The 19,761-nt window shown below is 31.8% G+C and overlaps 1 protein-coding gene across 2 annotated transcripts in view; it reads left to right on the top strand.

Annotated features, from left to right (window-relative positions):
• LOC119613334 (fatty acyl-CoA reductase 1) overlaps nt 1-17,953 on the top strand; it is a 20,364-nt gene extending 2,411 nt beyond the window's left edge. For both annotated transcript variants that reach the window (XM_037969347.1, XM_037969348.1), the window contains exons 2-7: nt 13,134-13,319; nt 13,454-13,547; nt 16,163-16,326; nt 16,390-17,175; nt 17,243-17,500; nt 17,572-17,953. In XM_037969347.1, the coding sequence (XP_037825275.1) occupies nt 13,153-13,319; nt 13,454-13,547; nt 16,163-16,326; nt 16,390-17,175; nt 17,243-17,500; nt 17,572-17,698 (1,596 nt within the window). In that variant the 5' untranslated portion in view covers nt 13,134-13,152 and the 3' untranslated portion in view covers nt 17,699-17,953. The remainder of the gene's footprint in view (nt 1-13,133; nt 13,320-13,453; nt 13,548-16,162; nt 16,327-16,389; nt 17,176-17,242; nt 17,501-17,571) is intronic.
• Nucleotides 17,954-19,761: the final 1,808 nt, after the last annotated feature.

Below are 19,761 nucleotides of genomic sequence, written 5' to 3' on the forward strand. Positions count from 1 at the left end.
TACTAGTCTATAGTCTAGTCTATAGTCTAGTCTATAGTCTAGTCTATAGTCTAGTCTATAGTCTAGTCTATAGTCTAGTCTATAGTCTAGTCTATAGTCCTAGTCTATAGTCTAGTCTATAGTCTAGTCTATAGTCTAGTCTATAGTATAGTCTATAGTCTAGTCTATAGTCTAGTCTATAGTCTAGTCTATAGTCTAGTCTATAGTCTAGTCTATAGTCTAGTCTATAGTCTAGTCTATAGTCTAGTCTATAGTCTAGTCTATAGTCTAGTCTATAGTCTAGTCTATAGTCCTAGTCTATAGTCTAGTCTATAGTCTATAGTCTAGTCTATAGTCTAGTCTATAGTCTAGTCTATAGTCTAGTCTATAGTCTAGTCTATAGTCTAGTCTATAGTCTAGTCTATAGTCTAGTCTATAGTCTAGTCTATAGTCTAGTCTATAGTCTAGTCTATAGTCTAGTCTATAGTCTAGTCTATAGTCTAGTCTATAGTCTAGTCTATAGTCTAGTCTATAGTCTAGTCTATAGTCTAGTCTATAGTCTAGTCTAGTCTATAGTCTAGTCTATAGTCTATAGTCTAGTCTATAGTCTAGTCTATAGTCTAGTCTATAGTCTAGTCTATAGTCTAGTCTATAGTCTAGTCTATAGTCTAGTCTATAGTCTAGTCTATAGTCTAGTCTATAGTCTAGTCTATAGTCTAGTCTATAGTCTAGTCTATAGTCTAGTCTACAGTCTAGTCTATAGTGTAGTCTATAGTGTAGTCTATAGTCTAGTCTATAGTCTAGTCTATAGTCTAGTCTATAGTGTAGTCTATAGTGTAGTCTATAGTCTAGTCTATAGTCTAGTCTATAGTCTAGTCTATAGTGTAGTCTATAGTCTAGTCTATAGTCTAGTCTATAGTCTAGTCTATAGTCTAGTCTATAGTCTAGTCTATAGTCTAGTCTATAGTCTAGTCTATAGTGTAGTCTATAGTCTAGTCTATAGTCTAGTCTATAGTGTAGTCTATAGTCTAGTCTATAGTCTAGTCTATAGTCTAGTCTATAGTATAGTCTATAGTCTAGTCTATAGTCTAGTCTATAGTCTAGTCTAGTAGTCTATAGTGTAGTCTATAGTGTAGTCTATAGTGTAGTCTATAGTCTAGTCTATAGTCTAGTCTATAGTCTAGTCTATAGTCTAGTCTATAGTCTAGTCTATAGTCTAGTCTATAGTGTAGTCTATAGTGTAGTCTATAGTCTAGTCTATAGTCTAGTCTATAGTCTAGTCTATAGTCTAGTCTATAGTCTAGTCTATAGTCTAGTCTATAGTCTAGTCTATAGTCTAGTCTATAGTCTAGTCTATAGTCTAGTCTATAGTCTAGTCTATAGTCTAGTCTATAGTCTAGTCTATAGTCTAGTCTATAGTCTAGTCTATAGTCTAGTCTATAGTCTAGTCTATAGTCTAGTCTATAGTCTAGTCTATAGTCTAGTCTATAGTCTAGTCTATAGTCTAGTCTATAGTCTAGTCTATAGTCTAGTCTATAGTCTAGTCTATAGTCTAGTCTATAGTCTAGTCTATAGTCTAGTCTATAGTCTAGTCTATAGTCTAGTCTATAGTCTAGTCTATAGTCTAGTCTATAGTCTAGTCTATAGTCTAGTCTATAGTCTAGTCTATAGTCTAGTCTATAGTCTAGTCTATAGTCTAGTCTATAGTAGTCTAGTCTATAGTGTAGTCTAGTCTAGTCTATACTCTAGTCTATAGTGTAGTCTATAGTCCCTTAGTGGTATATTTTGGAAATAAGGAATTAAAACCCCTGATATTAGTTTAACATTATCTTACGTGAAGCGAACACCCTAGACACTAAACATTACCTTTTATTTCATTTATTTTTTGTAATGAAACTTTAACCTTCCTCCTAAACTAATAGACAGACAAATTCTGAGGAAACAAACTAATAACAATAACTAAAGTGTTATAAAGATAACAAAACATAAATTACTAAATAAAAAGTAAAATAATATTTAATAATTTAAACTTAACCTAAATTACCCAATGAACATTTAAGTCGCTTATTAAAGTAAGTTACACACATACATACATACGACCTTTTCAAACATTTTGCAAAAAAAAAACTAAAATCTCATGTTATTGAACTGGTTTTTATTTAGTACAAACATAAAATTTATTTAATTTTCATTTACCTTTGACATGGTTTTCTGGCAAATGTACATGCATACATACATATGTACATATGTACACATATTATATGACTATTTTTTGAACCGGTATTTTTTTCTTAATTATTTAGTAAAGTATTGTTAATAACTAGCACTAGTTATATCTTTTTATTGTTTCTATAAGTCGTGACTTTGCAGTTTTGTAGTAAGTTTATTGCCGGAATATTTTGAACACAGACAGATTTGAATGACCAATTAACATTTATTTCTATCTGCTTGTGTTCAGACTATTATTAAATATTTATGACTTTAATTATTTAACATAAAAAAATGTTTAGATTCATTCATAATTTATTTATGTCTGTTTGAAAGAGTTTAGTGATTTAAAGGTGTCAAATTAGCATGATGTTAATGTGTTAATTTACATTTACATATTTATAATATTTATTTAAATTATTTTTTTTATTTAAAGTATGATTGATAAGGGAGTAAGGTCTAATAATGGGGAATGTCTAAATATATGACATATTGATGATATTTATGATTTTCGGCAGAAACTTTTTTATTGATCTCAGATCAGATAGAGAGACAAATGGTGTACTGCCTAGTCTGTAGACTAGTATCTTACCTAGTGTGCAGACAAATCATCTTCCTAATCTATGATCTAGAATATTGTCTATTGACTAGTCCATTAAATGAACCATTAAATAGTGTATTGAATAGTCTATAGTCTAGAACATTATTACTCTATTGTCTAGTACATTACTAATCTATTGATTAGTCTATAGTCCAGTCGATTTACTAGTCTACTGACTAATCTATTCATTAGTCTATGGACTACTCTATCGACTAGGCTATTGACCAGCCTATTGAACTGTCTTTTGTCTAGGCTATTGACTAGTCTATGGAATGGTCTTTTTTCCAGTATATTGACTAAACTATTAAGTGGTCTATTGTCCAGTTTGTGAACTAGTCTATGGACAATTATATTGACAGGTCTATTTTCTAGTCTCATCTACTCATCTATCGACTAGTCCATTGACTAGTCTATTAAAATAAATAGTCTATGGACTAACCTACGGACTAATCTATGGTTTGGTTTATTGAATAGACTATTCTATTGTCTAGTACATCGACTAGTCTATTGACTGTTCTTTTGACTAGTCTATTGACATGTCTATGAACTAATCTTTTAACTAGTCTTTGGACCAGCCTTTGACTAGTTAATGAAGTAGTATACGGACTAGTCTATTGACTACTTGATTCTATTGACATGTCTATGTGCTGGTATTTTAACTAGTCTTTGGATAAGTCTATAGACTTTTCTATATACTAATACATTGACGGGTCTATTGAATAGCCTTTTACTCGCCTATTGACTAGTCTCTTGTTTAGTCTATAGATTAGTGGATCAACTAGTGTTTGAACTAGTGTATGGCTTAGTCCAAAGATTGGTCCATATGCCAGTCAATGGACTAGTCTATGAACTTGTGTATGGACAATTAAATTGACTGGTCTATTGTCTAGTCTATAAAATATTATATGAACTAAGCAAAATTTTCCATCCCTGCATTAGATTTTCTTAAAAACTACAAATAAACTATTTTTTAATGAATGTTTTTTTCAGATTTCATCATTCCCATATGAATTTTCAACTCATGTTCATATTTTAATTACAACTTTGTAATTTACATTAAAATTTTTTAAAATTAAACATTAAAACATTTTATGATACCCAACTTTTTAGTATCTTACTAAAGTAATTTCAACACTTAATGTTAGTAGTTAGTGTTCACACAACTCAAGTTTAATTCAATTATTAAATTTTGATCTTGGCCACCATATCAATCCATCAAAGTACATTATTTTCATTGTGTTGTATATGCCTCATGTATTTGCATGTTGCATCATTATTCCTGTAATTATGGTCGTGGTGGTGGTGGCAAACAAACGGCTTATAAAATAGAAATAAAAAATCTAGAAAAACTAACGTTTCGAATTAAGTAAAAACAAAAGTGATTATATACCTCAACATACAATATTACGGGTATCATAAAAAATACTAGTTGTTTTATAGTACTGTGACCGACAGACCGATAATTGTTAACAAGTTTTTTAAGTTTTACATTCTTAAAGAAGAATAGTGTTTCTTAAATGGTGTACTTCAAAAGGGTATCTAGGAAAGACTAGACTCTGGACCACACTATAAAATAGATTCGACTATAGACTAGACTATAGATTAGACTATAGACTAAACTATGGACTCGACTATAGGCTAGACCAAAGATTGGATTATAGACCACACTATAGACTAGACTATAATATAATATAGACTAGACTATAATATAGACTAGACTATAGACCAGCCTAGACTATAGACCAGACTATAGACTAGACTAAAGACTAGACTATAGACTAGACTATAGACTAGACTATAGACTAGACTATAGACTAGACTATAGACTAGACTAGACTAGACTATAGACTAGACTATAGACTAGACTATAGACTAGACTATAGACTAGACTATAGACTAGACTATAGACTAGACTATAGACTAGACTATAGACTAGACTAGACTATAGACTAGACTATAGACTAGACTATAGACTAGACTATAGACTAGACTATAGACTAGACTATAGACTAGACTATAGACTAGACTATAGACTAGACTATAGACTAGACTATAGACTAGACTATAGACTAGACTATAGACTAGACTATAGACTAGACTATAGACTAGACTATAGACTAGACTATAGACTAGACTATAGACTAGACTATAGACTAGACTATAGACTAGACTATAGACTAGACTATAGACTAGACTATAGACTAGACTATAGACTAGACTAGACTAGACTATAGACTAGACTATAGACTAGACTATAGACTAGACTATAGACTAGACTATAGACTAGACTATAGACTAGACTATAGACTAGACTATAGACTAGACTATAGACTAGACTATAGACTAGACTATAGACTAGACTATAGACTAGACTATAGACTAGACTATACTAGACTATAGACTAGACTATAGACTAGACTATAGACTAGACTATAGACTAGACTATAGACTAGACTATAGACTAGACTATAGACTAGACTAGACTATACACTAAACTATAGACTAGACTAGACTATAGACTAAACTATAGACTAGACTATAGACTAGACTATAGACTAGACTATAGACTATACTATAGACTATACTATAGACTAGACTATAGATTAGACTATAGACTAGACTAGACTATACACTAAGCTATAGACTAGACTATAGACTAGACTATAGTCTAGACTATAGACTAGACTATAGACTAGACTATAGACTAGACTATAGACTAGACTATAGACTAGACTATAGACTAGACTATAGACTAGACTATAGACTAGACTATAGACTAGACTATAGACTAGACTATAGACTAGACTATAGACTAGACTATAGACTAGACTATAGACTAGACTATAGACTAGACTATAGACTAGACTATAGACTAGACTATAGACTAGACTATAGACTAGACTATAGACTAGACTATAGACTAGACTATAGACTAGACTATAGACTAGACTATAGACTAGACTATAGACTAGACTATAGACTAGACTATAGACTAGACTATAGACTAGACTATAGACTAGACTATAGACTAGACTATAGACTAGACTATAGACTAGACTATAGACTAGACTATAGACTAGACTATAGACTAGACTATAGACTAGACTATAGACTAGACTATAGACTAGACTATAGACTCGACTAGACTAGACTATAGACTAGACTATAGACTAGACTATAGACTAGACTATAGACTAGACTATAGACTAGACTATAGACTAGACTATAGACTAGACTATAGACTAGACTATAGACTAGACTATAGACTAGACTATAGACTAGACTATAGACTAGACTATAGACTAGACTATAGACTAGACTATAGACTAGACTATAGACTAGACTATAGACTAGACTATAGACTAGACTATAGACTAGACTATAGACTAGACTATAGACTAGACTATAGACTAGACTATAGACTAGACTATAGACTAGACTATAGACTAGACTATAGACTAGACTATAGACTAGACTATAGACTAGACTATAGACTAGACTATAGACTAGACTATAGACTAGACTATAGACTAGACTATAGACTAGACTATAGACTAGACTATAGACTAGACTATAGACTAGACTATAGACTAGACTATAAACTAGACTATAGACTAGACTATAGACTAGACTATAGACTAGACTATAGACTAGACTAGACTATAGACTAGACTAGACTTGACTACAGACTAGACTATAGACTAGACTATAGACTAGACTAGACTATAGACTAGACTAGACTATAGACTAGACTATAGACTAGACTATAGACTAGACTATAGACTAGACTATAGACTAGACTATAGACTAGACTATAAGATTCATAGACGTATAGACTAAAGACTAAGACTAGACCGAATAGACTAACGATAGACTAGACTATAGACTAGACTATAGACTAGACTATACGAGCTAGACTATAGACTAGACTATAGAAAACCAGACTATAGACAACTTAGACTAGACTATAGACTAGACTAGAGACCTACTAGACTAGACTATAGAACTAGACTATAGACTGGACATAGACTAGACTATAAGCTAGACTATAGACTAGACTATAGACTAGACTAGACTAGACTAAGACTAGACTAGAGACTAGACATAGACTAGACTTATAACTAGACTATAGACTAGACTATAGATCTAGACTACCTAGACTAGACTATAGACTAGACTATAGACTAGACTATAGACTAGACTATAGACCTAGACTATAGACTAAGTAGACCTATAGACTAGACTATATACTAGACTAATAGACTAGGACTATAGACTAGACTATGACTAGAACTAGACCTAGACTAGACTAGACTATGACTAGACTATAGCTAGACTATAGACTTAGACTAATAGACTAGACTATAGACAGACGATAAGACTGAGCTATAGACTAGAACTATAGACTAGACTATAGACTACTATAGACTAGACTATAGACTAGACTATAGACTAGACTATAGACTAGACTATAGACTAGACTATAGACTAGGACTATAGACTAGCTATGACCTATAGACCTAGACTATAGACTTAGACTATAGACTAGGACTCTAGACTAGACTATACATGACTATAGACTAGACTATAGACTAGACTATAGACTAGCCTAGATAGACTAGACTATAGACTAGACTATCGACTAGGACTATAGACTAGACTATAGACTAGACTATAGACTAGACTATAGACTAGACTATAGACTACGACCATGACTAGATAACTAGACTATAGACTAGACTCGGACATAGAACTAGACTATAGGACTAGCCTATAGACTAGACTATAGACTAGACTATAGGACTAGACTATAGACTAGACAAGACTAGACTAAGACAGATATAGACTAGACTATAGACTAGACTATAGACTAGGACTATAGACTAGACTATAGACTAGACTATAGACTAGAACTATAGACCTAGACTATAGACTATAGACATATAGACTAGGACTATAGACTAGACTATAGACTAGACTATAGACTAGACTATAGACTAGACTATAGGACCTAGACTATAGGACTAGATCTATAGACTAGACTATAGACTAGACTATAGACTAGACTATAGACTAGACTATAGACTAGACTATAGACTAGACTATAGACTAGACTATAGACTAGACTATAGACTAGACTATAGACTAGACTATAGACTAGACTATAGACAGACTAGACTAGGATATAGACTAGACTATAGACTAGACTATAGCTAGACTATAGACTAACTATATACTAGACTATAAGACTAGACTATAGACTAGACTATAGACTAGAGTATAGACTAGACTATAGACTAGACTATAGACTAGACTATAGACTAGACTATAGACTAGACTATTAGACTAGACTATAGACTAGACTATAGACTAGACTATAGACTAGACTATAGACTAGACCTATTGATTAGACTATAGACTAGACCATAGAATAGAATATAGACTATAGACTAGACTATAGACTAGACTATAGACTAGACTATAGACTAGACTATAGACTAGACTATAGACTAGACTATAGACTAGACTATAGACTAGACTATAGACTAGACTATAGACTAGACTATAGACTAGACTATAGACTAGACTATATACTAGACTATAGACTAGACTATAGACAAGACTATAGAACTATATATAGTCTAGTCTAGTTTATAGTCTAGACTAGTCTAGTCTATAGTCTAGTCTAGTCTATAGTATAATCTATAGTCTAGTCTATTGTCTAGTCTATAGTCTAGTCTATAGTCTAGTATATAGTCTAGTCTAGTATATAGTCTAGTCTATAGTCTAGTCTATAGTCTAGTCTTTAGTCTAGTCTGTTGTCTTGTCTGTAGTCAAGTCTTTAGTCTAGTCTGTCTAGTTTCAATTAGCAAAATTCTCGATTCAAAGATTTGGTTGCCAAAAAAATATCAGGGACTTTCAGGATTGGGAACCCCTTAACAGACTTTTATAATTGTGCCATAAAAACCAAACAATAATTCGAATACAGAAAAAATATAGAAACAGAAATAAACTCCGTTAAATTTTGAGGTCTAAAAACATTCACTTTAAACCTCGACTTGTTAAGTTGCTTGCCACACTTTTTGTGTGGTGTTGTTGTTTTGTGAATTTAATTGTAGTATTCAATTTTTCACGTTTGTTTTTCTTGGCAACAATAAAAAAAAATAACAACAAGTGACTAAGTATTAAGTGACCGTCAAGTTTGCTGCTGGTTTTTCCGTCATATAGCAAGTAAAATAGTCAGACTATAGATCAATCCAAACAACGACTTGCAACTTACAACAAAAGCCAACTGATCGAAACAACACACCACCAATAACAACAACAAAGTAAAAGTTGCAACATACTCGACTATTTATTTCTGTATATGAATTCGTTCATTAAATTGTATTTTTTGTTTGTTCCTCTTTTGGGGTTTGGTTTTATGGTTTTTCATGTTGTTGTTTTGGCCAACTTAAAGTATGAGTCTTTTTTGTGGTCTTTTCTTTGCGTAATTTTTAACCTAGTTCCATGATAGTGAGCTTGTAAGTTAATTATAGTAAATAGAAATATTACAATACAATCTTATTCGTCACATTACGATTGCTGACTGTTCCAAAGACAGATCAGTCGGACATAATATTTTAAGAAAAGTAAAGTGTTGTAAACTGTTTTGTATCCTCTAAGTATAAACAATGTTTTACTTATGGTCATTATTAATATTGCGTAAATTTTTTTGCTGCACCTCTAAGAGATCAAGCTCAAATTGTTTTGAGACTTATTTGTCTTGTTCGTTTTTTCAGAAACATATGAATTTTAATGGGAATTAATCTTTATTAATTGAATTACAAAATATGAATATTTAATTTCTATCTTCAAAACAACATTAAATATTTCAAACAAATTCATCAATTGTATTCGAATTCCTATTCATGTTAAAATTCTAACCGGTATTGTCTACGGCTGTCATAAATTACTGAATCTGTAACTTATGACAGGTGCTAAAAAAACTAGAATAGAATTTTAACATTAATACAGAGGAATTTCGAACACATGTAAAGCATTGGAATATTAAATTCGTCTAGACACATATCCTAAAGAAATCGTGCTTATATTCGTGAACGTTTTTCTATAGAAAATGACCTACTTTCGTTAAAATTGATTTGTGAATATGTTTGTCTAGAAAAAGGTTTACTTCCGATAAATTTTATATAATGTTTTCAGATTTGTAAATATTTTCTATAGAAGAGGGTTAACTTTCGTTAAATTTTTTAAAACTGTTCACATTCGTGAAAGTTTTTCAATAAATTGTGAATCAGGTCTGAGTTGGGAAACAACTCTCGGGAATGATAATAGATTAGACTATATAATAGACTATAGACTAGACTATAGACTAAACTATAGACCAGACTATAGACTAGACTATAGATTACACTACATATAAACTAGACAATAGAGTAGACATTAGGCTATACCATAGACTTGTCTATAGACTAGATTAAAGACTAGATTATAGACTAGACTATAGACTAGACTATAGATTAGACCATAGCATAAGCTATAAACTAGACTATAGACTAGACTACAGACTAGACTAGACTATAGACTAGAATATAGACAAGACTACAGAATAGACTACAGACAAGACTATAGACTAGGCTACAGACTAGACTATAGACTAGAATATAGACTAGACTATAGACTAGAATATAGACTAGACTATAGACTAGACGACTAGACTATAGACTAGACTATAGACTAGACTATAGACTAGACTATAGACTAGACTATAGACTAGACTATAGACTAGACTATAGACTAGACTATAGACTAGACTATAGACTAGACTATAGACTAGACTATAGACTAGACTATAGACTAGACTATGACTATAGACTAGACTATAGACTAGACTATAGACTAGACTATAGACTAGACTATAGACTAGACTATAGACTAGACTATAGACTAGACTATAGACTAGACTATAGACTAGACTATAGACTAGACTATAGACTAGACTATATACTAGACTATAGACTAGACTATAGACTAGACTATAGACTAGACTATAGACTAGACTATAGACTAGACTATAGACTAGACTATAGACTAGACTATAGACTAGACTATAGACTAGACTATAGACTAGACTATAGACTAGACTATAGACTAGACTATAGACTAGACTATAGACTAGACTATAGACTAGACTATAGACTAGACTAGACTAGACTATAGACTAGACTATAGACTAGACTATAGACTAGACTATAGACTAGACTATAGACTAGACTATAGACTAGACTATAGACTAGACTATAGACTAGACTATAGACTAGACTATAGACTAGACTATAGACTAGACTATAGACTAGACTATAGACTAGACTATAGACTAGACTATAGACTAGACTATATACTAGACTATAGACTAGACTATAGACTAGACTATAGACTAGACTATAGACTAGACTATAGACTAGACTATAGACTAGACTATAGACTAGACTATAGACTAGACTATAGACTAGACTATAGACTAGACTATAGACTAGACTATAGACTAGACTATAGACTAGACTATATACTAGACTATAGAATAGACTATAGAATAGACTATAGAATAGACTATAGACTAGACTATAGACTAGACTATAGACTAGACTATAGACTAGACTATAGACGATATAGACTAGACTATAGACTAGCTATAGACTAGACTATAGACTAGACTATAGACTAGACTATAGACTAGACTATAGACTAGACTATAGACTAGACTATAGACTAGACTATAGACTAGACTATAGACTAGACTATTGACTAGACTATAGACTAGACTATAGACTAGATTATAGACTAGACTATAGACTAGACTATAGACTTAGACTAGACTATAGACTAGACTATAGACTAGACTATAGACTAGACTATAGACTAGACTATAGACTAGACTATAGACTAGACTATAGACTAGACTATAGACTAGACTATAGACTAGACTATAGACTAGACTATAGACTAGACTATAGACTAGACTATAGACTAGACTATATAGACTAGACTAGACTAGACTATAGACTAGACTATAGACTAGACTAGACTATAGACTAGACTATAGACTAGACTATAGACTAGACTATAGACTAGACTAGACTATAGACTAGACTATAGACTGGACTATAGACTAGACTATAGACTAGACTATAGACTAGACTATAGACTAGACTATAGACTAGACTATAGACTAGACTATAGACTAGACTATAGACTAGACTATAGACTAGACTATAGACTAGATTATAGACTAGACTATAGACTAGACTATAGACTAGACTATAGACTAGACTATAGACTACTATAGACTAGACTATAGACTAGACTATAGACTAGACTATATACTAGACTATAGACTAGACTATAGACTAGACTATAGACTAGACTATAGACTAGACTATAGACTAGACTAGACTATAGACTAGACTATAGACTAGACTATAGACTAGACTATAGACTAGACTATAGACTAGACTATAGACTAGACTAGACTATAGACTAGACTATAGACTGGACTATAGACTAGACTATAGACTAGACTATAGACTAGACTATAGACTAGACTATAGACTAGACTATAGACTAGACTATAGACTAGACTATAGACTAGACTATAGACTAGACTATAGACTAGACTAGACTATAGACTAGACTATAGACTAGACTATAGACTAGACTATAGACTAGACTATAGACTAGACTAGACTATAGACTAGACCTATAGACTAGACTATAGACTAGACTATAGACTAGACTATAGACTAGACTATAGACTAGACTATAGACTAGACTAGACTAGACTATAGACTAGACTATAGACTAGACTATAGACAAGACTATAGACTAGACTATGTACAAAACTATAGACAATACTATAAACTAGACTGTAGACTAGACTGTAGGCAAATGTGTTAAAATTTTTTATTTAAAAGTGAATAATATAGGTCAATATTAAAAACAAATAAAAAGGGAACTCTTAATGCTGCTTTTAACAAAAACAGCTATAAAAATTTTCCATAGATTAATGTTCTAATTTACTTTATTGTAATATACAATTTCCAAGAAAGCAATTATTTATTAGTATTATATTTATGACGATCATTCAAGTATAAAAACAATATTAATTCATTTATTAATGTATAATTATTACAAAATGTGTTAACGTTTAAATAAATATTACATTAATAATAAAACAGTTACAAATGAATGCACATATTAAGTACTTATTTACTTTTTACAAAAATTGAACTAATTTTCTATCCAGAGTTAGAGAAAAAACTAACAAATATTTATTTTCCTATTTCAGTTTATCTTTATAAATAAATATGCCTGCTAAACCAAAATTTGAATTTGAAAAAGATCCCTTAGTCCACATAGACGGTGTTGATGAAAATGAAGAAGATCGTATAGCGAAAAGTTTTGAAGGACGTTGTCTTTTTATAACCGGTGGAACCGGTTTTTTGGGCAAAGTTTTAGTTGAAAAACTATTAAGGTATGTGAGAGTAAACAAAATATAATTATTAATTCCAGAAGTAAACATAAACATTATAATTAATATTCTTATTTATTTAAATAATAATTTGTTTTTTTTATTTCTACACGCTCTATATTATTTACGGTACATAGGTCATGTGGAGATTTGAAAAAAATATATTTACTCATACGTCCCAAAAAGGGCAAAGAGCCAGTCGAACGTATTAAGGAAATGTTTGACAATGTGGTAGGTATTTAATTAATTTATATTAATTATTTATTTTACTTTCTATGCATTTTGATGTTGTCTCTGGAATACGTAAGCAAATAGCTAAATCGGTTTAGAATTCGTAATAATAACTGCTATACATTTTATACTAAATGTATTTACAGTCTGTAGATAATCATTAGATGAAAATTAATGGAAAAATGCTGTTCGTTAATATGTGGTTAAAAAAATATATATAGCAGTTATATTTACAATTAATAGCAAAACGTAGGACAGTGACGTGACGACGTGTTTAACTGAAAAAGTTCATGGTTTACGTACATACATACGTAGAAGTTGGAATACATATTAACATTTTGTTGTAAACAATATGTAAGTTCAGTGATTACAACGTTGGGATCAAGTTTAAATTTAGAAATTTCTAAATGCCTTATGGAATATTTTTTATTAGATATTATCGACTAGAATATATACTAAACTATAGATGAAATAAAATAAATTTATACTAGACTATAGAATACACTGGAATACAGACTATAGACAAGACTATAGGCTAGACTATAAACTATACTATAGACCAGACTATAGACCAGACTATAGACCAGAACTATAGACCAGACTATAGACCGACATAGACCAGACTTATAGACTAGACGAAAGACTAGACTATACAGAGACTAGACTATAGACTAGACTATAGACTAGACTATAGACTAGACTATAGACTAGACTATAGACTAGACTATAGACTAGACTATAGACTAGACTATAGACTAGACTATAGACTAGACTATAGACTAACTCATAGACTAGACTATAGACTAGACTATAGACTAGACTATAGACTAGACTATAGACTAGACTATAGACTAGACTATAGACTAGACTATAGACTAGACTATGACTAGACTATAGACTAGACTATAGACTATAGACTATAGACTAGACTATAGACTAGACTATAGACTAGACTATAGACTAGACTATAGACTAGACTATAGACTAGACTATAGACTAGACTAGACTAGACTATAGACTAGACTATAGACTAGACTATAGACTAGACTATAGACTAGACTATAGACTAGACTTAATAGACTAGACTATAGACTAGACTATAGACTAGACTATAGACTAGACTATAGACTAGACTATAGACTAGACTATAGACTAGACTATAGACTAGACTATAGACTAGACTATAGACTAGACTATAGACTAGACTATAGACTAGACTATAGACTAGACTATAGACTAGACTATAGACTAGACTATAGACTAGACTATAGACTAGACTATAGACTAGACTATAGACTAGACTATAGACTAGACTATAGACTAGACTATAGACTAGACTATAGACTAGACTATAGACTAGACTATAGACTAGACTATAGACTAGACTATAGACTAGACTAGACTAGACTATAGACTAGACTATAGACTAGACTATAGACTAGACTAGAGACTAGTACTATAGTACTAGACTATAGACTAGACTATAGACTAGACTATAGACTAGACTATAGACTAGACTATAGACTAGACTATAGACTAGACTATAGACTAGACTATAGACTAGACTATAGACTAGACTATAGACTAGACTATAGACTAGACTATAGACTAGACTATAGACTAGACTATAGACTAGACTATAGACTAGACTATAGACTAGACTATAGACTAGACTATAGACTAGACTATAGACTAGACTATAGACTAGACTATAGACTAGACTATAGACTAGACTATAGACTAGACTATAGACTAGACTATAGACTAGACTATAGACTAGACTATAGACTAGACTATAGACTAGACTATAGACTAGACTATAGACTAGACTATAGACTAGACTATAGACTAGACTATAGACTAGACTATAGACTAGACTATAGACTAGACTATAGACTAGACTATAGACTAGACTATAGACTAGACTATAGACTAGACTATAGACTAGACTATAGACTAGACTATAGACTAGACTAGACTAGACTAGACTAGACTAGACTAGACTAGACTAGACTAGACTAGACTAGACTAGACTAGACTAAAGACTAGACTAGACTATAGACTAGACTATAGACTAGACTAGACTATAGACTAGACTAGACTATAGACTAGACTAGACTATAGACTAGACTATAGACTAGACTAGACTATAGACTAGACTATAGACTATAGACTAGACTATAGACTATAGACTAGACTAGACTAGACTAGACTAGACTAGACTAGACTAGACTAGACTAGACTAGACTAGACTAGACTAGACTAGACTAGACTAGACTAGACTAGACTAGACTAGACTAGACTAGACTATAGACTAGACTATAGACTAGACTATAGACTAGAGTATAGACTAGACTATAGACTAGACTATAGACTAGACTATAGACTAGACTATAGACCAGACTATAGACTTGACTATAGACTGGACTATATACTAGATTATAGAGTAGACTATATACTAGATTATAGAGTAGACTATATACTATATATAGACTATATAGACTACACCTTAACAGACTTTAGATTTCACTTTTGACTAGAATATGGACCAGGCTTTATGTAAAATAATTTCAAATTATCGAGAATTTTTGACTCTAAATTAATCTCTTTTCCAGCTCTTTGACATGGTCAAAAAACAAAGAGGTGAAGATGTTATTCTCAGTAAAGTTCAAGCCATTTATGGTGATGTTTTACAGCCCGGTTTGGGTATATCTGAAGAGGATGTAGCTATTTTATCCCGAGATGTTTCAATTGTATATCACTGTGCCGCAACAGTAAGGTAAAAACGAACCATTGGTTATAACTTAAATATGACACTACAAAATATCCTTTATACCTTTAGATTTGATGAACCTTTACGTCAAGCTGTTTTCATGAATACCCGAGGCACAAAATACATGTTGGAGTTGGCTGCTAAACTTAAAAACCTATCATTCTTTGCCTATGTCTCCACGGCCTATTGCCATTTGCATGTCAAGACTTTGTATGAGAAGCCCTACGATCCACCAGCAGATCCTCACAAGGTAATGAATGCCTGCGAATGGTTGTCGGATGAGGAAGTGGGTATGATTGAAAAGAAAATTTTAGGTGACATACCAAACACATATGCCTACACAAAATCTTTGGCTGAGGCTTTGGTGGTAGAGAAGTTTGATGAATTGCCAGCTGTTATCTTAAGACCTTCTATTGTTATACCCATATGGCGTGAACCCATACCCGGCTGGACGGATAATATTAATGGACCTACTGGTCTCTTGATTGGTGCCGGTAAAGGTGTCATTCGTACTATGTATTGTAATTCATCGGGCTTTGGTGACTTCTTGCCCGTGGATGTGGCTGTAAATGGTATTTTAGTGGCCAGTTGGCGTTTCTTGACCCGTGGTGCAGAGGAAACAAATCGTGTGGCCCATATGACCAGTTCTAATGATATCAAAGTGTCTTGGGCAGAAATTATTGAATTGGGCCGTTGGGTAATTGAAAATCGTGTTCCCCTTAATGGTGTTGCCTGGTATCCTGGTGGTTCAATGAAATCTAATTATTTCGTACATTGGATTTGCATGATACTATTCCACTGGATACCGGCTATATTTGCTGATATTTTACTTAGAATATTCGGTTATCCTCCAGTGTAAGTTGTATTGTTAAATTTTGTAGTTTAAAACATTTCTTAAATGTTTTAAAAATCTATTTTTTAGTCTTATGAGGGTCCAAGATCGTATTTCCAAAGGTTTTGAAGTATTCGAATATTATGCCAATAATGTATGGAATTTCGATAATACGGAAGCGGTGAAAATGCGAAAACTTATGAACAAAAAAGAACGTCTAACGTATGTCATAGAAAAGATAGATGTCGATTTGATTGAATACTTTACAAATTGTGTACTCTGTGCCAGACGTTTGATACTCAAAGAATCGGATGAATCTATACCAGCCGCAAAGAGACACATGAAAGTGTAAGTATTAAATAATTTCAATATTTCGATAAAGAAGAATAATTTGAATATGTTTTTTCCTTTAATTACAGCATGTGGTGTGTTGATAAAATATTCAAGGGAATGTGGATATTCGGCATAGCTTACATGCTTTATAAGTGTTTTTTATCCGATTATTTAACTAGCACAACTGTTACCCAACCCATAGGTTCATTTTAAATATTAATTAATAATTTAGTTAATTAATTGTTATTTTTTAAGTATTAGCCATAAGCCAAATATTATTTTGAAATCAATTCTAGTTTATTTTGAGATTTTATTATTATTTTTCTCTTTACTGATGAATGATAATAAATTATGCATGTAGTTTTAAGTTTTGTACATTATATTTTGAAATTCTTGTTGAATATTATTAGACGAATAAGCTAAATTTTTTGGTGTATAATAAATATATATTTTGGAATGTGAATGAAACGAAATTAAGTTTGATTTACTTAAAGGAAATGTTATTGGTTTATATTTTCCATTATTGGAATATAGTTTAAATAATGGAATAAAATTGATGAATACACACATATTTTAAAGTCAGAAAATCTAATGACGATAATAACAGAATATAGATCAAAATGATTTACTAATGGCGGGACTACATACTGGACTATAGTCTAGACAAAATGATTTACTAATGGCGGGACTACATACTGGACTATAGTCTAGACAACAGACTCCTATTAAAACTTCTGTCTAAAGTTTATCCCACCCGGATATAACCTAAACTACAGACTATATTATGCACTAGGTTATAGACTATATTAGAGACTAGACTATACACTATACAATAGACGGGACTATAGACTAGACAACAGACAAGTCTATGAAGTAATATATAGACTAGACTATAGACTAAACTATAGACTAGACTATAGATTATATTATAGACTAGACTATATAACAGACTATCGACTATATTATAGACTAGATTATAGAACAGACTATAGACTAGACTACAGACTAGATAATAGAACAGACCATAGACTAGGCTGTAGACTATAGAATAGACTATAGAACAGACTAACGACAGGACTACAGACTAAACTATATATTAGACTGTAGACTAGACTATAGCTTAGATTATAGACAAGACTATAGACTAGACTATAGACTGTATCTTCTATCTTATCTCTAAAGTTCATCCCATTCGAATATAACCTACACTATAGACTATACAATAGACGGGACCATTGTCTGGACTATGGATTAGATAACAGAGTGGACTATAAAGTAAAATATAGACTAGACTATAGACTAGACTATAGACTAAACCTTCTCCTTTTATAGATTATATTATGGCCTATACTATACATAGATAATATTATAGACTAGACTATAGACTATATAATAGGCGGAACCATAGTCTGGACTATAGACTAGACTATAAAGTAAAATATAAACTAGAGTATAGACTAAACTATAGACTAGATTATAGACTAGACTATAGACTAGAATATAGACTAGACTATAGACTAGACTATAGACTGGGCTATGGACTAGATTAAATTATAGACTATTCTTTACAGACTATATTATACCATAGACTAGACTATAGTATACACCGTAGACTAGAATATAGAATTTATCCGTCAGCAAGCAGCCACTCAATAACAACATTTTTTTCCCATTCAAAAGTTTACTATATCCACTTTATTTTAAAAAGATATTTCAGATAATTACACATGCCGATATATGTTGAAGTTGAAAAAATCGAAATCTAGCAAGAGACCAAAAAATACTTTTCTGCGGGAGTAGGCTGCGCTGATTCCATATCTGGACTCAGAATTTATCCAAATATTAGATCCAAATATTTTGGCAGCGATATTATTCAGGGTAAACAATCCCTCACGAATACTGATTGGAAAATTATTAGGCATTCCGTTCAGGAAACTAAGTTTCGGACGATTATAACTTTATTGATCACTATATAAGATTTTGGGTTTTAGCCAACAAACATTTTCCAGGAAAAGGAGCGCTTATAGTTGACTATGTCTCTTTTATCTTATTTGATGTAGCATTCATTCTATCATAAACTTAACCCATCCATCACATTATCTCAAAATATATGACACAATATCAAAAAACACTAATCTGATTAATAAGTTCTGATTCCAGATTTAGATTCAGCTCAGCTCAATCCCTTAGATAAGTACACATTGGTCACTTTGTGCATTTCTTTTACTTATATGTTTTGGGCAGTCGGAAGGTTAGTACAATAAATACTTGGAAAA

The sequence above is a fragment of the Lucilia sericata genome, unplaced genomic scaffold (assembly GCF_015586225.1).
Source record: "Lucilia sericata isolate MDLA Ls3-8-SP2 unplaced genomic scaffold, ASM1558622v1 Contig002067F_arrow, whole genome shotgun sequence".
NCBI lineage: Eukaryota > Metazoa > Arthropoda > Insecta > Diptera > Calliphoridae > Lucilia > Lucilia sericata.